This window comes from Podarcis tiliguerta, assembly GCF_965153285.1.
Source record: "Podarcis tiliguerta genome assembly, chromosome: 13".
Classification (NCBI taxonomy): Eukaryota; Metazoa; Chordata; class Lepidosauria; order Squamata; family Lacertidae; genus Podarcis; species Podarcis tiliguerta.
The window spans coordinates 41,786,226-41,810,588 of NC_139546.1; the positions used below are offsets into that span (position 1 = coordinate 41,786,226).

The 24,363-nt window shown below is 47.3% G+C and overlaps 1 protein-coding gene across 2 annotated transcripts; it reads left to right on the plus strand.

The window, feature by feature from the left end:
* The first annotated feature begins 1,545 nt into the window (after positions 1-1,545).
* On the plus strand, positions 1,546-23,997 carry RIPK3 (receptor interacting serine/threonine kinase 3). 2 transcript variants are annotated; one of them, XM_083410438.1, is made up of 13 exons: positions 1,546-1,788; positions 5,094-5,292; positions 7,951-8,308; positions 9,977-10,137; positions 10,746-10,795; positions 12,171-12,344; positions 13,280-13,362; positions 14,615-14,762; positions 16,005-16,090; positions 16,566-16,629; positions 20,108-20,190; positions 22,425-22,503; positions 23,548-23,997. In XM_083410438.1, exons 2-13 carry the CDS (start codon positions 5,147-5,149, stop codon positions 23,655-23,657), a joined length of 1,542 nt encoding a protein of 513 aa, XP_083266564.1. In that variant the 5' UTR covers positions 1,546-1,788; positions 5,094-5,146; the 3' UTR covers positions 23,658-23,997. The 2 variants fall into 2 exon arrangements, with proteins under 2 accessions (XP_083266564.1, XP_083266563.1); XM_083410437.1 differs by having other exon boundaries at positions 1,546-1,781; positions 5,081-5,292.
* The last annotated feature ends 366 nt before the right edge of the window (positions 23,998-24,363 follow it).

The following is a 24,363-nucleotide window of genomic DNA, read 5'->3' on the forward strand; positions in this document are numbered from 1 at the left end:
GGGGAAGCGGGTGGCGCTGTGGGTTAAACCACAGAGCCTAGGACTTGCCGATCAGAAGGTCGGCGGTTCAAATCCCTGCGACGGGGTGAGCTCCCGTTGCTCGGTCCCTGCTCCTGCTAACCTAGCAGTTCGAAAGCACATCAAAGTGCAAGTAGATAAATAGGTACACCTCCAGCGGGAAGGTAAATGGCGTTTCTGTGCGCTGCTCTGGTTCGCCAGAAGCAGCTTAGTCATGCTGGCCACATGACCCGGAAGCTGTACGCCGGCTCCCTCGGTCAATAAAGCGAGATGAGCACCACAACCCCAGAGTCAGTCACGACTGGACCTAATGGTCAGGAGTCCCTTTACCTATACTGCCCTGAACGCTATAGAGGGGCAGATGAGAAAGGACCTCAATGGACAGCCCAGTAGCCTGGGAAAGAGTTTATCCCCTATACATGTTTTGACATCAGCGGATTCATACCTTTGAAAACAAGATACAAACCAAAACACAGCCATGTTTTAAAATTTCACTTGTCCAGATTGGGCAGTGTTCTTTTTCAGATAGGTACTGTGCACAAAGGTGTACACATTAATGCAAAGTGAATGTTAGTGAAAGTACCACACAAAAATACATCAGGGAAACATGCTTTGCAAAAAAATGTGTATATTAGGGGTATTGCATAGGAAACTGTGTTTTAGGAGAAATTAGCCCTAAAATGCAGCTGATTTTTCCTGATTGTTTTAAAAATAATAAAAATGCAAACTGACGTGGAAATGTGGAGAGCCTAAATTTAAGACTGGAAAAACGAGCCCTGAAATGCAGCTGATTTTTCCTGATTGTTTTTAAAATAATAAAAATGCAAACTGACGTGGAAATGTGGAGAGCCTAAATTTAAGACTGGAAAAACGAGAAACTCAGAGGAACCAACACATTGACATATTCACCCACCCCTAGCAATGAGACATGTATTTGCTCTGTATGTGGATCACACATCCACCCCAACAAAATTTGTCACGTTTTATGGGCTATCCGGAAAGGCAGAAATCTACTTCCAGCCATTTCTCCCATTGCCTTCTCTCTCCTGGACTTGAGGGTAGACTTGAGGTTCTATGGTTTTGAATTCATGCAGCACAGTCGTCTTCTGTTGATATGCCGGTGAAGGCTGCGCTGTCCCTACGAGGAGCGAGGGGGAAGAATTGCTCCGCTGCCCAGGCTCTGGATCAGAAAAGAAAGCGCTCTCTGCACAGGCTCAAAGCCACGCTCTCCTTTCCTACCACGGTCCGGGTGCTGAGCTCCAGCTCTGATTTCAAAGCCGGATCTATTCTGTGCGAATCTTTTTGAGTCGGAAGGTACCCAAGGGGTCAACTAGGGTCCGACCTCTTGCAATGCAAGAATCCTCTCCGTTCTCTCTAAAAAGAGACGAGCAGCACTGGAACCTGGCTTTTAAATATTGGGGTGGAGAGCGGCTGTCTTCTGAACGCGCCCCTCCCATTTATTCGCTGCTTGGTGTCATTAGCCAGAGATGTCCGGATCTGAACCCGGGACCTGCTGCGCGCTGTAGCGCGGTCCGTCCTGAGATTATCTCCCACAGCGGGGAGGGGAAGCGGAAAAGGGGGAGAGAACAGCAAAGAGGTTGTGAAACAGAAAGTAAAGGGGAAGCTCCTGGCAGCGCTGAATCTGCTCCTCGCCCGGAAGGGAAGTGGGATTAAGTTTGCAATGTCTGCCGAGGGTGAGGCCTGAAATTGAGAGGTTTCCCTGCCGCAAGGAACGTTTCCAGAAAAGAAAGATAGAGAAAGAGGTAAGGGGTTTGAGTTGAGTGGGCTCAGTCTACCTGCAAAAGGAGTAGCAAAAGCGAGGGAAGGGAGGGAGAGAGTTTGGCTCCTCAGACTCGTTTCTGCCTCTCCACCCCCGCCAACCCATAATGATCGCTGCGACTTGGTCCAGGATTTCCAGTAAACGTGGCTGTCTCATTCTCAGTCCTGGGCAGGTAAGGTTTCCAAAGCTACCGAAGATGCCTGTGCCTATATATAGCAGGAAATAAGGTACCCACAGGCTTCTCCCGCGTGTTCCCTTACTCTCAGACAGCCCTAGGCCCATTGCACTTGGTCACGGCTCCAGGTGCCACCCAGATACTAAGCATAGGATGCTGCTCTGTTCTGAGTCCCCCTTTCGCTCAGGTGCTCATTGTGTGATTGGCACCTTTCTATCCCAGGAGTTGCAGGTGGTGTGCCTGGTTTTCCTCTTCCCCATCCTCACACCAAGTGGGTTGAGGCATGAGCGTGTGGCCCTAGGGCAACCAGTGATCTTCATGGCTGATGGGGGAGGGTTGGGATTTGAACCCGGGTCTCCCAGGCCCAACCACTGGCTCTGTTGTGTAAATGCAGCAGAAATCCTGGAGGATGTACCAAAAGAGCTGAGCCCTCTCCAAGTATCTCAAAATGCCAAAAATTCAACAAGGCATCCCCAAAAGGTGAAGGAGGGAAAGGACAGGAAACCCTTTGAAGCTCTGATTAGAGCAGGGCTGGCCAACGCAGGGTCCTAGAGTCCTCCCTCCTGAGCTTTGGGAAGGAGGTGGGAGGCAGTGTTTGAAATGAGCCAGGCGCCAGGTGCATTTAGCACCTGGCTATTGACCACTTGAGACCAAGTGAGGGATGCCTGGGCGCTAGGATGGCGCCTGACACCTTCACCGTGTGGAGGTGGGTGCCTGGGGATCCTTGAATCTTGACTGTTTTCACGCACTAATCCTTGTAGGAATAGAGCAATGTACAGTGGTACCTCGGGTTACATATGCTTCAGGTTACATATGCTTCAGGTTACAGACTACGCTAACCCAGAAATAGTGCTTCAGGTTAAGAACTTTGCTTCAGGATAAGAACAGAAATTGTGCTCTGGCAGCGCGGCAGCAGCAGGAGGCCCCATTAGGTAAAGTGGTGCTTCAGGTTAAGAACAGTTTCAGGTTAAGTACGGACCTCCGGAACAAATTAAGTACTTAACCCGAGGTACCACTGTATACATGGACTGTTCCTGGATCGAGTGACTTTAAGTTCTCAAAGTTCTTAACCTACCTCAAGGTGTCATTGTCTGAACTAGCCAGACGTTTAACTGAGAATCAGTCTTACCCCCCAAATGGCAACTAGACATTCCTTTTTGGCAACTGCAACCTTGGTTTAAGAATCCATTTGGCACATAGCTTATACAGTGGTACCTCAGGTTAAGTACTTAATTTGTTCCGGAGGTCTGTTCTTAACCTGGAACTGTTCTTAACCTGAAGCACCACTTTAGCTAATGGGGCCTCTTGCTGCTGCCTCGCTGCCAGAGCACGATTTCTGTTCTCATCCTGAAGCAAAGTTCTTAACCCGAGGTACTATTTCTGGGTTAGCGGAGTCTGTAACCTGAAGCATATGTAACCCGAGGTACCACTGTATATCTGAGTTTCTTACACTGATGGGAGGGCTCTAGGACCCTGCTAGAGCCTCATACTTCCCAGTGCCTCTGGGAAGGTAGCGCTGTGACTTGGGGTGTATGTCAAATTCTGGCCTTGGTTGCCCCCATCACCAGCCTGTGCAGCCTTTGGGTTCCATGTCAAAGTACTCTTGCGACTCACTTGGTATGAAAAGTTGGACTGCCTTGGATTAGGATGTGGGATGAGGACCTTGGAGACCAGGTTTCAAATCTCCGCTCCGTCATGAAGCTCATTGGGTGACCTTGGCCAGTTGCTGCTCCTCAACCTAACCTACCTCACAGGGTGTATGTAGGGATTGAATTGCGCATGCCATCTTGGGTTCCTTGGAGAAGAAGGGTGGGGTGCATATGCAATAAATAAAATTTAAAATAAAAATAACCCCACACCATTGGATCGTGGATGGGTAGGGATTCAAACTCACACTTGCCATCTTGTCTGCTCCTCTTTGTCTGCTCTGCCTTCCCACTTGCTCTCATGAGGGCTTGGGCTAGACCAGGGGTCAGCAAACTTTTTCAGCAGGGGGCCAGTCTACTGTCCCTCAGACCTTGTGGGGGGACAGACTATATTTTTTTTTGGGGGGGGGGGATGAATGAATTTCTATGCCCCACAAATAACCCAGAGATGCATTTTCAATATCTACTCGTGTAAAAACATGCTGATTCCCGGACCGTCCGCAGGCCGGATTTAGAAGGCAGTTGGGCCGGATCCGGCCCCCGGGCCTTAGTTTGCCTACCCATGGGCTAGACGGACATATAAGCACCTGGATGTTTTTAGCCCAGAGCTGGAAAGAAAGTCCCTACCAGAGAAGAATGGCAAACCAAGCTAATGGACTATGCTGAGATGGCAAAGCTGACTGGAAAACTCAGAAACCAAGAGGATAAAAACTTTATAAAAGAATGGGAAAAATTTATAAGTTACTTAGGAGACCACTGTAAGCAGATGGAAACAAAAAGCAGGATTTTGATTCAATTGTAGGGTAAAAATCACTATGGACAATATGGTTTGATATAAAAAGTGGAGTACGGATGAATATGCAGTTATGGATGTTTAAAATGAGACCCCATGGAGAGGATGGAGGGAATTCTTGAGATTCAGAGAATCTCTTTATACAGATATGTTTTTACTACTGTAAAGGTAAAGGTAAAGGTACCCTTGACCATTAGGTCCAGTCATAGATGACTCTGTGGCTGTGGCGCTCATCTTGCTCTATAGGCTGAGGGAGCTGGAGTTTGTCTGCAGACAGCTTCTGGGTCATGTGGCCAGCATGACTAAGCCACTTCTGATGAACCAGAGTAGCGCACGGAGACGCCGTTTACCTTCCCGCTGGAGTGGTACCTATTTATCTACTTGCACTGGACATGCTTTCAAACTGCTAGGTTGGCAGGAGCAGGGACCGAGCAACGGGAGCTCACCCTGTTGTGGAGATTTGAACCACCAACCTTCTGATCCGCAATCCCTAGGCTCTGTGGTTTAGACCATAGCGCCACCCATGTCCCTATTTTTTACTACTTTTTATTGCTGTAGTTTATATTTATTTGTACTTTGTATGTGTAAAACCAATCAAAATGATCTCATTTTTTTAAAAAAAGACATGTAAGGTGCCTCTTTTTCTTCCCCCTTCGCTCACCTTCAAGGCAGGCCTTATAGCATGAGTCAATGCTGAGTGAGCTTCACTGCTGGCAGATGACCCTTCGGGAAAGATGGCTGCTCCAAACAAGTTCTATGAGGAGATCACTGACCAGCACCTGAGGGACTGGCAGTGTATTGGCCGGGGAGCCTTTGGGACCATCTACCGAGCTCGACATGAAGACTGGAGGATCGATGTTGCCGTGAAGATTCTGAACAGGTACTGGGAGCAGGTGGAGGTTGGGTGGGCGAGGAGCGAGTGAGTTAGCGAAAGGAGGTACTGTTCCTCTCCCCTCGTGCGGTGGTACCTCGGTTGTTGAATGTAATCCATTCCAGAAGACTGTTCAACTTCCAAAACATCCAACAACCAAGGCGCAATGGGCGGTCAGCAAAATCCATTGAAAAAATGGAGAAATGCACCTCGGAAGCCGTTCAACTTCTGAGGCGCATTCAAAAACGGAAGCGTTCACTTCCAGGTTGTCGCCATTCGAAAGCTGAAACGTTAGACTTCCGAAGCATTCGACAACCGAGGTTCCACTGTACATGAATTCTACTAAGGTAGATTGAGTAAAAGCTTTTGTGAATGCAAGTCCTAAATGCTACAGATGAGGAATGTCTGCACTAGGGGGCAAAATGTGCCCCCCAGCCCTCTCTATGAGGCCCTTGGGACTCTCCCCAGACCACATCCTGTGTGCAAATCCTATTCTAGAAAGATCAAGTTTACATTTGTTTCCCAGGCCACTTTTGCCTCTGTTTCCCACTGCTCCTTTAAAGTAGATATTTCTGAAGGCCGTGCAATAAATAATGGTGGTCTGAAATGATGATGGGGACGCGGGTGGCGCTGTGGGTAAAAGCCTCAGCGCCTAGGGCTTGCCGATCGAAAGGTCGGCGGTTCGAATCCCCGCGGCGGGGTGCGCTCCCGTTGCTCGGTCCCAGCGCCTGCCAACCTAGCAGTTCGAAAGCACCCACGGGGGCAAGTAGATAAATAGGGACCGCTTACTAGCGGGAAGGTAAACGGCGTTTCCATGTGCGGCTCTGGCTTGCCAGAGCAGTGATGTCACGCTGGCCACGTGACCCGGAAGTGTCTCCGGACAGCGCTGGCCCCCGGCCTCTTGAGTGAGATGGGCGCACAACCCTAGAGTCTGTCAAGACTGGCCCGTACGGGCAGGGGTACCTTTACCTTTACCTTTTTAAAATGATGATGGTGATCCATTAGAGAATTCTTATTTGTGCCAATGCAATGGACATTCTTTTTTCCTTATCTAAAACCCCTCTCTCTCACACACACTACTGTCAGACCTTTTTTTTGGGGGGGGGGGGGGTTGGACATATTGGTACTATTCAGGTACCTGTGTTTATTTCTCCACTAGGGTTTGGTTGGGGTGGGGTGAAAAAAGATTTTAAATTCAGAAAACGGCATGGGGGAGAGGTATAATTTTCCCCTTCCTCAGATACCGTTGCTCTGATCAAAATCTCCCCACCCCCAATGAAGTGTTTTTTAAAAAAATAAACAAGGTGGTCTTGCTCATCAAGAGCAGAATAGGGGGGAAGAGGAAAGAGCTGAAGGTTCTCCCAACCTCGCTTTCTCATATGAGGCCATTTAACAGCTCAGCAATCACTGGATAAATGCTTAATCAAAAGAACACACAACATACACACACCACCTTGCAGGGATCACAAGGTCGGTTCAACTAAGAGGAGCCTGCAGAATCAGGCCAAAGGCCCATCTAGTCCAGCATCCTGTACTCACAGTGGCCAAGCAGGTGCCTGCTGGAAACCAGCACACAGGATTTGAGCACAAGAGCCCTCTTCTCTCCTGTGGTTTCCAACAACTGGTATTCAGAAGCATGGCTGCCCACGACTGCGGAGCCAGATCATAGCCATTGTGGCTAGTGGGCCCATCAATAGCTCCCTCTCCCATGAATTTGTCCATTCCTCTAATAATAATAATAATAAATAATTTTATTTATACCCCGCCCTCCCCGACCAGAGCCGTGCACAGGACGGCTCACATCAGTAAAATTACAGTAAAAAACATAATGGGGGGGGGGCAATTTAAAATACAGGTTAAAATGCAATTTAAAATGCAGCCTCATTTTAAAAGTAGCCCATAAATCAAAACCACAGGGGAGGGAAACATAAGGGTCAGACTGAGTCCAAACCAAAGGCCAGGCGAAACAGCTCTGTCTTGCAGGCCCTGCGGAAAGATGTCAAGTCCCGCAGGGCCCTAGTCTCTTGTGACAGAGCGTTCCACCAAGTCGGGGCCAGTACTGAAAAGGCCCTGGCCCTAGTTGAGACCAATCTAACCACCTTACGACCTGGGACCTCCAAAATGTTGTCATTTGTGGACCTTAAGGTCCTCCGCGGGGCATACCAGGAGAGGCGGTCCCGTAGGTATGTGAGTCCTAGGCTGTTAAAGGCTTTAAAGGTCAGAACCAGCACCTTAAACCTGACCCTGTACTCCACCAGGAGCCAGTGCAGTTGGTAAGGCCATCCAAGTTGGTTTTCAACCGCAGCCTCCTGTGGGAGCGAGCGCCATGGTTTAGCTTCCTTTTAGCTCCATGCTCAACATAATTCTGAAGAAACTCTAAGCCGCCTTGAGGCAGAGGCTGAAAAATGGAGTCCCCTTTTTTCAGGGGAAGAAACCTTTCCAGAGATTGTAGGATTGGTTTCATCACAGCACACTGAACAGTCCACAAACAGCCACCCCTCTTGTGACTCCAGTCTGGACAGGTTCAGTGGCCGTGAGATTTATGAGGTCGGTAATCCCAGTTTGGAGCCATTCTCAGGGTAGCTTCAGTCTCCAAACCCTTTCTCGTCTTGCTATTCTACCTTCACTTTTGACTCTTTTACCTCCCCCCTCCACCATTTCCTGCAGCAACACATCGTTCACCCGGGAGGAACTCCTGAAAGAAGCCCAGGCCATGGAAGAGGCGCGGTTTACCTATGTCCTGCGTCTCTTTGGCCTCTTTGTGGGCAGAGTGGAAGCGGACACGAAGCTGGCGGGCTTCGGCGGTGCTGCTGGTTCGAATCTGGGCCTGGTGATGGAGTTCATGGAGAACGGCACCCTGTCCGCCTTGAGGTACCGGGTCCCTTTTGTGCCTTGGGCCCTGCGAATCCGCATCCTCCACCAGGTAGCCCTGGGGATGAATTTCCTCCACAGCCTCAAACCTCCGCTGTTACACCTGGACCTCAAGCCAAGCAACGTTCTACTGAATGAGGAGCTCCACGTCCGGGTGAGTTGCATCATTCCCGTTCCGTAAGTGGAGTGGGCAGTTCAGTGCCTGTGTGCACACTTCTGGGTAGGCTGATATTCTCTGCAACCTCTGAGTGAGTTTCAAGCTTTCAGTGAAGCTTACGGAGTGGTACAAAAACAAGGTAGAAGACCTGCATGGAATATAAGGACTAAGAACATGTTTTGTTGCAGCTGAGCCATCCAGTTCTGCTGCTGTAGATGCACCATGATCTGCTTTGGAAAGTGGAAACTGCAACTCATTTCTTGTGCTGGATCGATCCCCGAGGAAGACAGACAGGGCGGTTTGCTCTCAGAGAACGTGAAGCTTATAATTGCTACAAACGTTAGCAAAGTGATCCAGACTGGGGATTAGACGTTTACGAGGACCATCAGTTGACTTCCTGTAGGGTGGGGAACTTGTGAACTTCCAGATGTTGTTGGGGTTGTTGGGCTCCAATTCCTGCCAGCCCCAGTCAGCAAGACCCAACAACTGGGGAACATGGGAGTTGTAGTCAAATGACGTCTTTGGTGGAAGAGGCATGGGTTCCCTGTCCTTGTCTTAAGGGGACAGCTGTTAGACATAGAGCAGTGGTTTCCAAAATCCTGCAGAACTCCAAGGTCCCTCAGAGGGTTAGCAAGAGCGCTTCTAATATTTTATTTTATTTTAATTACATTTATATCCCATGTTTATATCCCACTTTCCCCAAATGTCATCCTTGTAACAACCATGGCTGGCTGAGTGGGGATTGAAACCTTGGTCTCCTAGGTCCTAGTCCAAACCTCTAACCACTATACCACACTTCGCTCCCTAAGGTCACTAAAGAGACAAGTAACAGCAGCTTGTTTTAATATATTCAGGTGGGAGCCCTTGTCATTATAAGAGAACAAGGCAGGTGCTCATGGTGTGTTCTTTTTTAAATAGAAAAATAGCACTGAGTATATTGCATTACAGTATATTGCACTATATACTGCACGGGTGGCGCTGTGGGTAAAACCTCAGCGCCTAGGACTTGCCGATCACATGGTCGGTGGTTCGAATCCCCGCGGCGGGGTGCGCTCCCGTCGTTCGGTCCCAGCGCCTGCCAGCCTAGCAGTTCGAAAGCACCCCTGTGTGCAAGTAGATAAATAGGGACCGCTTGCCAGCGGGAAGGTAAATGGCGTTCCGTGTGCTGCGCTGGCTTGCCAGATGCAGCTTGTCACGCTGGCCACGTGACCCGGAAGTGTCTGCGGACAGCGCTGGCTCCTGGCCTATAGAGTGAGATGAGCGCACAACCCTAGAGGCTGGCAAGACTGGCCCGTACGGGCAGGGGTATCTTTACCTTTACCTTTATATTGCACTATAAAGGCTTTTGTTTAGTTTAAAGCAATATACCAGCCTCATAAATCAAATGTCTTCTTAGCTTTTCAATTGGTGGAAGTGGGTAGATTGTTCTTATTTATTTATTTTATTTTATGAATTGCTTCTGCATAAGGCATCCCAGCTATCACGTAACAGAAGGTGGAGTCGGTCTTCTGCAATGTATAATTGCGTGGGCGGATGACTCAGGTTGTTGCCTACAGGTTGGATGACTCAGGTTGTTCCAATTTCTTTCTGTGAAATGGGTGCATCTCGTTCTCCAGCCACTGCTTACGTCATCTCCCCCCTCCCTTCCCTATCTTTTTGGTTCAGGTGGCTGATTTTGGGCTCTCCAAGTTCAAGCGAGGGACCACTCGGAACGCCAGCATCAAATCCAGGGAAGAGGAAGAGTATGGCGGGACTCTGGAGTTCATGCCCCCTGAGGCTTTCACCAATGTGAACTACAAGCCGACCCCAGGCTCAGATGTCTACAGGTGAACATGGGTTGCATTGCCTGTGTCGGGCAACAGGGGGCACTGCAATTATGTGAGTGACATAGAGTGAAGGTCGTTTGGCATGACAAGCCAGTTCCCAAATGAAAGCTACTGATATCTACATGGGGTAATCCAGTACAGTGCTACCTCGGGTTACAGACGCTTCAGGTTACAGATTCTGCTAACCCAGAAATAGTGCTTCAGGTTAAGAACTTTGCTTCAGGATGAGAACAGATATCGTGCTCCGGCGGCACGGCGGCAGCGGGAGGCCCCATTAGCTAAAGTGGTGCTTCAGGTTAAGAACAGTTCCAGGTTAAGAACGGACCTCAGGAACGAATTAAGTACTTAACACGAGGTACCACTGTAGTCCCATAAATTCTACTGTGCTCTTTTCCTTTCTGTCTGGCATTGGCTACCAGCATTCAGTGGTAGAATCTCAACCTGTGTGAGCCTTTAGTATGTGAGCTCCCTGCTCATAAACGCTGGATAAGCTTGTGAGATGGAGCAAGGAATGGGGCTATGGAAAAGGTTGGTCTACATAGGAAGAGGATCTTGTGCAGGTCAGTCTCTCCTGAGATCCTGATTCTCTTGTTTCTCTCTCTCTTCAGCTATGGAATTCTCATGTGGTCATTGCTCACTGGCGAAGACCCTTACTCGAGTGAGTCTGCTTCCGGTTTCTTTCTACCTGTCAGAGATTTCGCAGACTACTGGGAAATTATATTTATTGGTGGGAACAGGCACGATCGCAAGAAAGGAAAAGAAAGCAGCTGCCTAACAGAAAGCTGCAAAGTGTGTGTGTGATTCGGCCTATCCAGTGATTAGACAGGATTAGCTAAGGCAGCCTTTGCCAGCAACAGTCCATATGTTGCTCACTGTTGTAGGCAATATGCTTCTGTATACCAGTGAGTGGGACTCACAAATGGGAAGAGTGCCATTGCGCTCAGGCCAGGCTATCTGACTTCCCATAGGCATCTGGTTGGCCATTGTGAGGATAGGATGATGGACTTGGATGGGCTCCCAGTGTGGTCCTTCTTATGTTCTTCACCTGCATCCCTGAGATGCCAGCTGGATTCAGGAGAACGTCCAGATAGGGTCCCCACCCCTGCATTATCATGTGGTGCACTCTTCTCAAGAGGACTGTACCACATGCTTTTTTCCTCAGCTGTTAAATTTGGCCCTTGACGGTGTCTGACGAAACCAGGGGAAGGCTTTGGGGGAAGAGCAGTAACTCAGTGGTAGAGCATCTCCTTTGCGTGCACAAGGTCACAGGTTCAATCCCCAACGGGATCTCCAGGTAGGAGAGGACCTTGTCAGAAATCCCGGAGAGCCATTGCCACTCTGTGTAGACAATGCAATGGAGCAGCTTTCTTTGTTTCCACACTAAGGTGCCATGTGCCGTTTAAATCCCCTCTTCAAACTGCTCAAAATTTGGTCTGCCCCCTCCCCATTTTGCAATTTAATCTTCAAATTGTCATGTCTTATAAAAGAGCCGGGATGGAGTAGTCAATATTAGTTAAAAGGTTAAAAGGTAAAGGACCCCTGGACGGTTAAGTCCAGTCAAAGGCGACTATGGGGTTGCAGCGCTCATCTTGCTTTCAGGTCGAGGGAGCCGGCGTTTGTCCGCAGACAGTTTTCCGGGTCCTGTGGCCAGCATGACTAAACCACTTCTGGCACAACAGGACACCGTGACAGAAACCAGAGCGCATGGAAATGCTGTTTACCTTCCCGCTGCAGCAATACCTATTTATCTACTTGCGCTGGTGTTCTTTTGAACTACTAGGTTGGCAGGAGCTGGGACAGAGTGACAGGAGCTCACGCCGTTGTGGGGATTTGAACCGCTGACCTTCTGATCGGCAAGCCCAAGAGGCTCAGTGGTTTAGACCACAGTGCCACCCGTGTCCCTAGTCAATACTACTGGGACTGTCACTCCGGAGAACTGCATATGGATTCCTCTATTATACTGGGCCTTGTGCAAATCTGCATGGCCCATTCAGAATATTTTGCATACAACCTGTGTTTTCGTGTCTGCGTAGATGTTCCTCCTGGAAATATGAGCTCCATCATCAAGTCACTGATCCCCCAAGGCCAAAGGCCCAGTACTGAGGAGCTGGAGAAGATGGCCAATAGAGTGTTGAAACTAGAAGACTTGATCAGGCTGATGAAACTCTGCTGGCATCACAACCAAGACCAAAGGCCGTCCTTCCGAGGTAATAAATGTGACCCTCCCCCCCCAACAAGAGTGCTTACATCAAGTGGAATGTAATGTTTACATTTCATTTGAAAAGGTGATAGTGGTTCATGTCAGATAACTTAGTCAAAATGGGAAACAGTACCAGAAATCACATCAGTTCATATGTCCCTTTGCAAACAAGAATAGAAATCAGGTATTCGAATACAAGTAGTATTCACTGTTATCAATCCCCGCCCCCAAAGTCCACTATTTGCTGTCATTCCACACCCACCCACCCAGTACATTACTGAGGAGTTTACTCTCTGCTCTATTAGAATGAATGGTGTGGAATTATATAGCAGTAATGTAATGGATTACATTATTAAATTTAGCCACAGTTAGCCAAATAACATCTTTGCAGAACCTGAACTGCAGCGGAATGGGAACAGCGCTGCATGCATTGGGTACTAGGTAGAGGGCCTTCTCAGCGGGCCTTCTCCTAGGCTTTGGGGCTCCCTCGCTTGTTCTTCAGCTGGCTGGTAAAGACTTTTGCACTGGCAAAACTAGGGTGCTTGTGCTACCTGTAACTGTGGTCTGATTCTGAATGCACAGAATGGGTGCGTAAATGGCTTTCTGCAGGTCCTTCCCTGCACACACACACACACATATGTTGGTTTTTTGCGCAAATTTTCCATCGTAACAACTTCATAACAAATCTTTGGCTATCACAAGTTGACTTCCCTCAACTCCTTCTAATGGTTTTCTAAATTCCTCTCTATTTTTGCATTTTATAACTGTACTTATTGTTCTAAATCCTCTCTTACCTCATCTCTTTTTAATCCTTTCCACAATAATTTATAAAGTCCTCCTTAAAAAACTTATTGTAACCCTACAAGCAACGTTGAATAATTACAATTGTCTTTCAAAGTCCTTCCCTCATTCTTATTCCCCCCCCCCCCCCATTTTGCTTAGAGTGCAGCGAAAACACAGAGGATGCCTTTTCCCAGTACAAACGTCACATTGTGGCTGCCGTGCGAAAAGTCCAGGATTGCTTGGTAAGTTGCACTTTTTCAGACAGCCACCAGGTGGTAGGAGCCCTCTATTTTTACCTTGCATAGATAATACTGAGGAGAAATAATAGAATCCTAGAGCTGGAACGGAGCACGAGCATCATCTCGTCCATGCCAGGTTGCTGTTGCTTTTAAATTCTCCCTTGTTATATCCCCTCAGTAAGCTGCAGCAGACAATCATTTTAAACACACACACACATACACCGTCTGCCTGGTCTGTGGTGAAACAGCTCCCAGTTGCGACAATGTGGACATTCTCCTTCATTGGTTAAAAAGTCCGTTTAATCAACAAAAGGGACGCGGGTGGCGCCGTGGGTTAAACCACAGAGCCTAGGACTTGCCGATCAGAAGGTTGGCGGTTCGAATCCCCGCGACGGGGTGAGCTCCCATTGCTTGGTCCCTGCTCCTGACAGCCTAGCAGTTCGAAAGCACGTCAAAGTGCAAGTAGATAAATAGGTACTGCTCTGGCGGGAAGGTAAACACCACTGGTTCGCCAAAAGCAGCTTAGTCCTGCTAGCCACATGACCCAGAAGCTGTACGCCGGCTCCCTCGGCCAGTAAAGCGAGATGAGCGCCACAACCCCAGAGTCGGCCACGACTGGACCTAATAGTCAGGGGTCCCTTTACCTTTACCCTAATCAACAAAACAATCATTTTTAAAAACAATTTTATTGAAATTTTCTCAGACAAATGAGAAATACGTTAACAACAAACACAACATACGTAACAATACTTGGCTGTGAACTTAGTCCTGGCAATACTTGTGCAGAGAAAAGAAAAGTGATGCAACAAGAGGACACAATAATACCTAAGGTATAGAAACAGCAGTCTGGAAGACCAAAGGAAGTAATTTATACATTTTAAAGGTAAAGGTCAAAAATGGATAGGTATAATACCACCCCACAGTGCTTTTTTCTGGGGGGGATGCAGGGTTATGCATGCCCCTAAACATTTTGAGAATCTTTGTACTTTTGTCCATTTACTGTATTTATTTCCCCCGATTTGAACTATACAATGGTGATTTTCTTGAGTCAAAACGAGAGTACTCCTAAACAATTTTTTTTTAAAGAAAAAAAAGCACTGCCAGTCCATAATGGGTGATGAAGACCGGGGGGGGGGGGGGGGGGGAGACTTCCCTGTCAGAAACCAAGTATGGTACCTGAGAATGGTGCTTTTGGATTTAAGCCCTTTAAATTGTCTGTCACATGGTGTTTTCTCTCCTCCGGTCCCATTTAAAGATGGAGAGCTCTCCTTCAAATGAAACCAGGGTCAACTTGGATACGGTATCAGGAAGAGTCAATTCTGCCCGTCAGGTATCGAAGCCCTTGGACTACGAGGAGCAGATTAGGACTTTAAGACTGGAAGAGTTTCCACACAAACAAAATGGTGAGTGGGGTTTGTGAAATGGGTGTGGGAACATTTTCTACTTCTAAGATAGTAATTGACTAAGGGAAACTTCAGCACAAATCTTGCTGAGGTAATGGGTGTGCAGAAGTGAGAAAGAGTTTTATTTATTATTATTATTATCACACACACACACACATTTTCAGGTAGGTAGCCGTGTTGGTCTGATGCAATTGAAAAAAATTGTCCCGTAGCACCTTAGAGACCAACTAAGTAGTTCTGGGTATAAGCTTTTGTGTGCATGGCCTCTTATTCAGATACACAGGCTTCTTCAGATCTGAAGAAGATAGCTTATACCCAGAACTACTTAGCTGCTCTCTAAGGTGCTACTGGACAATTTTTTTATTTTTTCCAACTGTGTCAGACCAACACGGCTACCTACCTGAATGTGTGAAAACAGTAAATGCTATCCTCTTCCTCACCCCCAAGTCAAGGTGAGGGCCAAGGGTAGCCATACTGTTTGGGCACCTGAGGTAGAAAATGCAGCAAGTGCCTCTCCCTGGCTGTAAAAAACACAATAATAAGAAATTGGACAACCTGCTTCCCTTTCATGAGAACAAGTATCAGCCACCTCAGGCATCCACACCCTCTTCCCAAAGGAAGGGGACTAGCAGATGCCTTTTCCTGCACACGAGGCTCCAGAGCAAAGACAGAAATAATGGCTCTTGCTCTGATTTGGATTGTTGGTGGCACTGTAGTATGTTTGTCCAGTGTTTTGCCTCATCTCTGCTTGCCCCCTGTCAAAATTCTCCCTAATTTTGCATCCTGGAGGACAGGAAGCATTTGGGCTCGGTCCTCATAGAAAAACTGGAATCTGGGGTATGTGTGGGTCAATGGAGATGAGGAGCTGCCACAACAAACCTCAAGTCTCTCCTCAGCCAGCCCCACCTGCCTGCCTTACATCCAGGAGGTAGAACTACCTGCCAGCTTGCTTCTTTTTTGTGATGTTTTCCTTGTAGAACTCAGCAGGGAAAAGGTTGGGGGACAAAACTAGAATTAGGTGTCTGCGCCTGCCGTTGTCTGTGGTTCCAGCTACTTCCTTCCTCTCCACCAGCCCCAATGGGCACCAGCCACTGCTGGCCTATGTGTGGATTTCGGCCTCATTTAGCCCTTTTGTCACAGGCAAATCATGAGGGAATGTCACCTTGTGATGCCATGTACCGTGTTCACTAGCCTTTATTCCCACCCACCCCCTTTTCCTTTTCCTTTTCCTTTTCCTTTCAGAGGCTGTACCCATGAGAGACTTTCCCAAAATAAACCGAGAAGGGAAATCTGGGCTTCACCGTAGTAACAGCGCGCGGATCATGAAAGTAAGGCCACTGATATCAATGTTACCCATCGAGGCTGAGGAGAGTTGGATGGGTTGGGGAAATGGAGTGGAGTGAAGCCATTGGTTGGGGTTGCTGTGGGAACTGTTGGGTGGAAATGGACAGTGAGGGCTCAGTGAGGGACGGTGAAGGACCACCAGCTCTGAACTGGTTTCTGGCCAAGCTCTTACACAAGCACGAAAGGCTTGTATCCCCTGCACACACATGCAGGGCCTGTGTCACTCGTGTTTGATCTAATCCAAGATGGCGGCTGTGCTGGCATCTGCCCTGCCAACTCACCTTGGAAGGATTGACTGGGACACCAGCCTTTTCTTGACTGGGAAAGATTACAGGGTTTGCCTGTTTTGAGATAGTTAAAACAATTCAGCAACTCACTGGTGTGAACAGAATGGTTAGGGGTCTCAGATGTGGGGCCACTTCCAATTACGTTAATGCTTTACTCTTCAAATTTGCTGAGGACCCGAGCTATGGATCGCCTCCTCACGAAGGGGTGAAGATTCGAAACTGGCCCAGGCATGCAGGTAATTTTTCTGCCTTTCTAAAAGGGAGTAGACCGTCTTTCTGCTGCAGCAGGGGTGGGGAACTGTTCTCACCCTACGGGCCTATTCCCTACAGCAAAACCTTCCAGTGGACAGATGCCAAAGGCAAATGTGTGTGTGGTGGCCAGAATCAAAATGTGGGCCAAGCAAGGGATGCAGTTCTTACCTTTGTATGGTAGCCTGCATTCCAGCTATTCAAAAGCGCCCCCCAAAGCTCATACACCCCTCAAACAGGGGCAGAGTCCCAGGACACATTCTAGCCATGCCAAAGTACTTGAGGTGGTTGAACGTTTGGCCCAGTGAGAGATGCTGCCTCAGGAAGAAGCATCATTTGCAGAGAGCTCCAAGGGCTGGTTAGGGAGTCCTGGAGGACCACATTTGGGGCCTGGGGCTCCCCACCTGTGTATTACAGGGATACAGAGTGAAGATAAGACACAGACATGCTACCTTTGGACAGCGAATCCACTTCAGAACCACACTCACTTCATTTGGGCAGGTATACAGGCTTCCAAAGCGAATCCAACTCGTTATGGGCATCTAATATGTCCTCTCTCCAGTTGTTGTTGTTTTTTAAAGTATATTCTATTAAATTCTCAAAAGGTGAACACTGTACACCCCAAAATAAAATCTCACAGAATGAGAAAGTAATGCAAATCTCTCGAGACCATTGGTAAACTCTGAGAATTGGCCATCTTCCACATGACAAAGACTGCACCAGCAAAAATCACATCAACAAAAACCATCTCTGACATTATTATTGTGGAATATAGCAGGCTGGCAGCATAATACTGAGGGTGCCACTTTTCAGGACTCCAACACGTCATGAATTTTCCTCTCAACCCATTTTCCATGGGGTTTTTTTTCCTCTCCCTTTGCTGCACCCTATCTTCTATTTTTTATATACCGTAACAACAATACAATAATCTTCTGTGACTCATAATTCAAATCCTGCTTGCAAGTTCATCATGCTATAGTATTTCTTTAAATAACCCCCCCCCCAAAAGCTTCCATTCTTCCACAAAACAATCATGATTGTTCTCTTATTTTGGCTGCTAGCTTTGTCAATTCCGCATAGTCCAAATTGGCAAGTGCTTTTGACCTGCTTGGAGCTCTGACTGCCTGGACTTTCTGACAACTGCGAAGCCATCTCCCTCCCACCAGTCCAGCCATTTGATTCTGGGGGGCTTGACCAGTGAATGGGAAGGGGTGGAAATCTGTGCTGGAGCCAGAGCAGCCAGATATGTGTGCCATTAGAAGAGAAATGGTGGGAGAGAAGCAAAAACTCATCCCACTTTTTGGGGGGAGGGGGAGGAGAAACACCACACCTGTTCCTAGTGGGAAGTGCATCTGTCATCAGACTAGCTTGGCTGGCTGCTCTCATTTTAATTATCACTTGCAGTCCCCAGGAAGTCTCCGCAGTGCCGCTGTGGCTTTTTGCTCCCTTTCAGAAAATTAAGTGCAGCCGAGCGCTTCCTCCTTGTAAAAAAGGGAAATGCCTTGGGGAATGAAGGTCAAGGTGGATGAGAATTAGAACTCTGTGTAACTGGATGTAGCACTGGCATGTCTGGAAGAGAAATTTGACAACTCCTTCCAACTTTACCACCCTGTTCATACGCTGTGAAGTTGGGAAAGGGGACATTTTTTTAAGGGATTGTGTGTGTGTGTGTGTGTGTGTGTGTGTGTGTGTGTGTGTGCAAGGGCACAATGAGGGGCAAAGCATAGTGCAAATTTAGCAGAAGCAATCACATTCCCTGTTGTTGGAAAGCGCTTCCCCAATCTACAATGCCCCACTTGTTGTTTTTACCCACAATGCTCCACTGCTGCTTCTAGAATAATCTAAGGTGGATTTTAGAACCTATAGCTTATGGCCACCACCACATTTTGTACCGATGAGTTCCTCAAATTAAACACTGCATGGCGAAGCTTGTTCTTGTCCTCCAGCCTTAAAACGTCCCACCCAAAAGTTTCATGAGATGAACCCAAGTTCTAATATGATGAGGGACTTCCTGCTTTAGGCAAAGGAGAGAGAAAGGTTGGAACCAAAATGAGGCACAACTTGCTGTGAACTGGGTTTTTCCACACTGGAGAATGGTTTGGGGCTTTGCATCCCGTAAGTGGAGGAACCTATCAAGGGAATATAGCAAGTCTTGTAGAATAACAGGCCGAAGTTCACCTCTCAGTTGTAGATTGTGAACAGTTTGTCCTTGAGAGCATAAGAGGAGCTTTTCTGGATCAGACCAAAGGCCTATCTAGTCCAGAATCCTGTTCTCACAGTGGCCGGTCAGATGCCTGTGGGAAGCGAGTTTCGGCAACAGAACAGAAAAGTTGGCGGGGCTGAGGTTTTTCCCAATCCAGTTTACATCAGAACCATTTTTTTATCTTGAATTAATTTGAGCATCAGGGGATGGGGAGAGGACAAACACGTTTATCCTTCAAGTCCCGAACCCTTGACTGAAAGTGGGGGGAAAAGGAGTTCCAAAGGAAGCACAGATAAAAGGCTTGTGATGGCTAGCTTCCTGCCACAGTCCCCTCTCAGCCACATATTTGGGGTCCATGTAAATAAGCTGTGTGCCCATAGGGCTCTCCTGTATGAGGGAGAATCCTGAGCGAGTCAGGAATTCCTCTCTGTTATGTACTGAGTTGAATAGGATCCAAATTGCAGCAGTCTGATTGGTCCTAGAACAATAGGATCCAGAATGCAGCAGTCTGATTGGTCCTAGAACAATAGGATCCAGAATGCAGCAGTCTGATTGGTCCTAGAACAATAGGATCCAGAATGCAGCAGTCTGATTGGTCCTAGAGCAATAGGATCCAGAATGCAGCAGTCTGATTCGTCCGCAGGAGCCACCCAATCCAACTCCAGGTGGAAGTGAATCTGCAACCTGATTGGCCTACAGGAGAATCCCGGAAATAGCCAATCAGGTGGGGCCCATTGTGTAAATAATGTATATAAAGCAGACAGTTCGGGGAAACTTCCATTCCTCACTACCATGAGCTGAATAAAGAGCATGAAATCCACACTCGACTGAGTATATTTCACTCTCACATGGAGGACCACCCACAAATGTATGTTGCGATGCACATACAAGCTCTTTACGTGGACACTGAATGTGTGGCCTAGAAGTTTGTGGCCTGTTGCTGTGGCGGCTAGACACCAGAACCTCATGAACCCTTCACACAATGCTTTCAGTGCCTGAGGGAGTTGATGTTAATCCCCCTCTTCAGTCAACTTTCAAAAGGGCACTTGCCACAAGGTCTAATGATGACCTAGCATGAGGTGGGCCAACAAGGTGTTTTGGTCTACAACCTCCATCATCCCCCAGCCAGCATAAGCAATAGTTGTGGAGGACGTGAGTTGCAGTCCATACATCTGTGGGGTACTGTGTTGGCTGACCCTGGTCAAGCATGGGAAACTACTTTCTTAAAGGGAAAAGTGAATTGCTTTCTTGTCTTTTTAAAGAACCCAAGCGACGCCCCCTTTCAGACTCGTATACCGTCCCATCGTATCCACCCTACCTGCCTGGATTCTGGCCTCAACCTCAGGTAAGGGAACTGGGAGATACAAGGAGGTAACCAGGGTAGGAGAATGGTTGGAGGCGGGGCGGGTTTGGGAAAGAGATGAAAGGATTCCTTTAACCCAGGGGTAGCCAACAGGTGGCCTCCATATAATAATAATAATAGTAATAATAATAATAATAAATAAATAAATAAATAATATGTTTATTATTTGTACCCCACCCATCTGATTGAGTTGCCCCAGCCACTCCAGGCTGCTTGTGACAAATATTAAAGCTTAATAAAACACCAAACATTAAAAACTTACATGAAAATGTAAAAAATAATAATTGTGTACTACAATTCCCATCAGCATCGGCCAACCAATGGTCATGGGTGATGGGAGTTGGAGTCCACCACATGTTGACTCCTCCTAAACTGTGTCATATGTTGGATTAGTCCATTTCGGCTGGAGCCACTTGGCCTTGAGTGGCAGCAGCATCTCTTTCAGCAGTGAAAATACAATAGTGATAAATTGAATACATAGCAATCTGCTTCTGTTCCCCAGTGCCCACCAACAACTGCTTCACTCTGCTTAATAGTAGAAATGCCCCTAGCGGACTGTTCTGGGTAAAACAATGTCCAATGCAGTCACAGCAGCACCCAGCCAGCCCAACAGAATGATCTCTCTAGGGTGGCAAAACCAGAAGGTTTGATCAAGCCCTTGGCAGGCCACCAGATGTAGGTGGTGAGCCTACTGGTTGTGCAGCCATTGCTGACGTCATGTTGCGATTGACCAGGTTTATATGGTTGTCCTTTTTAAGGCAGCCATTGCTAATTTAGATAATGAATGGCCCGGTCTGTTTTCAGGGACCACTTTGTTCTCCAGGCACTAGTCCAGGGCTGCAACGTTCCCGGCTATCTCTTGGCCAAGGTCCTTGGACTGTTTTTATGGCATCACTTAAGCAATAAGGGGTTGAGAGATAGCCAGCTTCTGTACTTGGACGAGGCAAGTTCATCGATTGCATTGGGCTTGGGGAAGAAAGGATGATGGATGTGTGCTTCTTGAGAAATCCCCTGCCGGAGAGGAAGACTGACAAGCACGCTTCTGGCTTTCCAGAAGACGCAGCAGAAAACAATACCATGTTGTTTGGATGGTGGAATATATAACAGATACTCACAATGGCTTGAAATGGTTTTTTTTTTTTTAAAACAAAAACAACAAAACAAGATTTCAAGTTGGGTGCTGAAGGGGCTGCAGCCCTGAAAACAGCCCTGTGTAGGGAAGCTTTGTAAGGTTTAATGTTTTATTCTGTTTTTATATGTGCTGGAAGCAGCCCGTAGTGGCTGGGCCAACACAGTCAGATCGGCGGGATACAAATAATAAATTACTGTTGTTGTTGTTACATCCTAAAGGTAGCTTGCTCCAAGTTGATTCCCTCTTGACATTTCATGTTTATTTACTTGACAAGCATTCTTTATCCCACTCTTCAGTCAAAAAAAACCCACAAGGCTCGCAGAGCCAGTGATAAGACAGTCCTTGCCCCCAGTCTTACAGCCTAAAAGATGTAGCACAAAAGGAAAGGGGATTGGGATGAAGGAGTGGAGGGAAAACAGACTCCTTTCCCCTGTTTTAGATGCACCATACATCTGAAGCACATCCGACAAACGTTCAAACCACATGGCTCCCTCTGAAGTGGGAATTGTAGCTTTCTCCTCACAGCTAGGATTTGCAGTACCCTTAGCAAACCACGGTTCCTGGGATTCTTTGGGGGAAGAATTGTGTGCATTGAGCGTTTGTTGCCTGTGTTTCAAATGCATGGTATGACACTACTTGTATTGATCAGCTAGAAATGGAAAGCTTTCAAGGAGGAGGAGCCCTACGGTGCTGGTCTTTCATCAGAGGTGATGGAAACACCCTGCAGGGATATGTTTCCTATGGGGGGGGGCACTGTTTACTCTCTTTCCATACTCATACACCCTTTCAGTGTGGTGTAGTGGTTAAGAGCGGTAGACTCGTAATCTGGGGAACCGGGTTCGCTTCCCCGCTCCTCCACATGCAGCTGCTGGGTGACCTTGGGCTAGTCACACTTCTCTGAAGTCTCTCAGCCCCACTCACCTCACAGAGTGTTTGTTGTGGGGGAGGAAGGGAAAGGAGATTGTTAGCCGCTTTGAGACTCCTTCGGGTAGTGATAAAGTGGGATATCGAATCCAAATTCTTCTTCTTCATTTCTCTCTCTCTCTGCCTCTGTCTCTTTTTCTCCTCTTGCACCGTGTTCCAGTCATTCTACCACCCCCAGCAAGATGTATCCCAGGACCGCACACTCTTGCCATACAGTTCTCCTAGAGCTCCACAGGAATGTGAGTACCTAAAGTAAATGACAAAACCCAACCGCACCATTCAGCGGTACAACCAACTATGGCCCAGAATAGAGCACTTCAGTACCTGCTTGAGTGTTCTGAGTATCACAACCTCAAACAACTTGAATCCTGATTATCTCTGGGATGTCTCTTTCCATATGCACCTCCCCACAAATTTGAGGTCATCCGATGAGTTCCTTCTTCAGATTCCATCTTAGAAAACATATTTAGAAGACCTCTGAAGGTAGCCCTGTATCGGGATATTTTTAATGTTTGATGCTTTTTAATGTTTTTTTTATATGTGTTGGAAAGTCGCCTGGAGTGGTTGGGGCAACCCAGCCAGATGGCCAGGGTATAAATCATAAAACTATTTATTAGTTTTATAAATAATAGTTTTATAAATAATAAAACTGTTATGGTCATGAGGATTTCAGTGGTGTCAGAATGCCATGGCTGATAGATGAGTTTCTGCATATACAGTGGTACCTCGGTTTTCGAACGTAATCCGTTCTGGAAGACCGTTCGACTTCCGAAACGTTCAAAAACCGAAGCAGTTACTTCCGGAAAACTCACTACAGAAGTCGCGTGGCACATTTGACTTCTGACAAGCATTCAAAACCGAAGCTGTTACTTCCGGGTTTTCAGCATTCGAAAACCGAAACATTCGACTTCCGAAACATTCAAAAACCGAGGTACTGCTGTAATTGAAATCTTTTGGAATACTGCAATTTTTTTTGGAAGGATATGGTTTGAGATGCAGGTTTCTGAATGCATATGTGAGGACTGGAGAAAAGACCCACCCCCCTTAAACAGGAAGGAAAAAAGATAATAGGGAAGCCACTTAAATCAAGTCAGAAAAAGACAGACAGGCAGAGAACTCAAGAAGAGCCGTGCAGGATCAGGCCTGTTGCCCATCTCTTCCAGGTCTCTCACTGGCCCGCCAGTCAGAGATTGTGATCCTCCTCTCTCCCTACCTTGTTGGAAAGTCACCCCTGTTGTTGTTAAGGTGATAACTAACAGCCTCTTCTTCTCCCTCCCACCCAGATGGTGGAATCACTATCAGAGGCCATGGCATCTCAGGAATCCAAATTGGAACCCATAACACCCTGGTCCTGGAACAGGTTCATGAGAGCAAACCCAGGAATGAGCATTAATCGATGCCTGTCGAGTGTGGGAAGTTTCTTATGGACAATTCCGTTTCCTCCGCTTCAAGGGACAAATGGGTATTCCAAGCATAAGTGTGATCTTTCTTCTCTACGCAATTCTGATCAGGACCAAAGAACTCTCTTCTGGAAGCGTGCCGCGAGGCCCATACACACCCTCACCACCTAATCCATAAGCAGCACTGCTTTTGTCTTGGTAGCATAAACCCAATCTGGGATGAATGAATGAATGAATGAATGAATGTTTATTTGCACCAGCCATTGGCCATAGCAATAAGACAACAATGCAATATACAAAGAATAGAAATAAAAGTCAATTGTATAAAATACATTTTGGGATTTTTTCATCAGATGCCACCCCCCACCCAGTGTCCTAGGACTTATCAGGAACAGACAGTCCAGTCCCTGTAGCATCTTGGGTGGTATCTGATTAACAATACTCTTCCAGGAAAAGGTTTTGCTGGTTGGCTAAGCAACACCTTAAGTCGGGGGGAATGAAGTTTTTATAGCCTGAGGGACGGCATTCCCTTTCTGGGGACCAAATGCCAGCCATGGGTGCACCCAGGAGTGAAAATGAGCACAGCAACCAATGCAGATTTTTTGCCTTTGTATATTAGGCTTGCTTGACATCCATGCACCCACACACCTCTACCAAGGCAAGAAAGACACATGAGCAGAGTTCGAGGGCACGTTCCAG

What these genes read in the sequence shown, in the direction of transcription:
- RIPK3 (XM_083410438.1), top strand. Translation starts at nt 5,147, where the DNA reads ATGGCTGCTCCAAACAAGTTCTATGAGGAGATCACTGACCAGCACCTG. An exon ending in ATGAGGAGCTCCACGTCCGG is followed by an intron (nt 8,309 to 9,976) that starts GTGAGTTGCATC and finishes TTTTTGGTTCAG; the next exon opens with GTGGCTGATTTTGGGCTCTC. An exon ending in GTTTCCACACAAACAAAATG is followed by an intron (nt 14,763 to 16,004) that starts GTGAGTGGGGTT and finishes TTTTCCTTTCAG; the next exon opens with AGGCTGTACCCATGAGAGAC.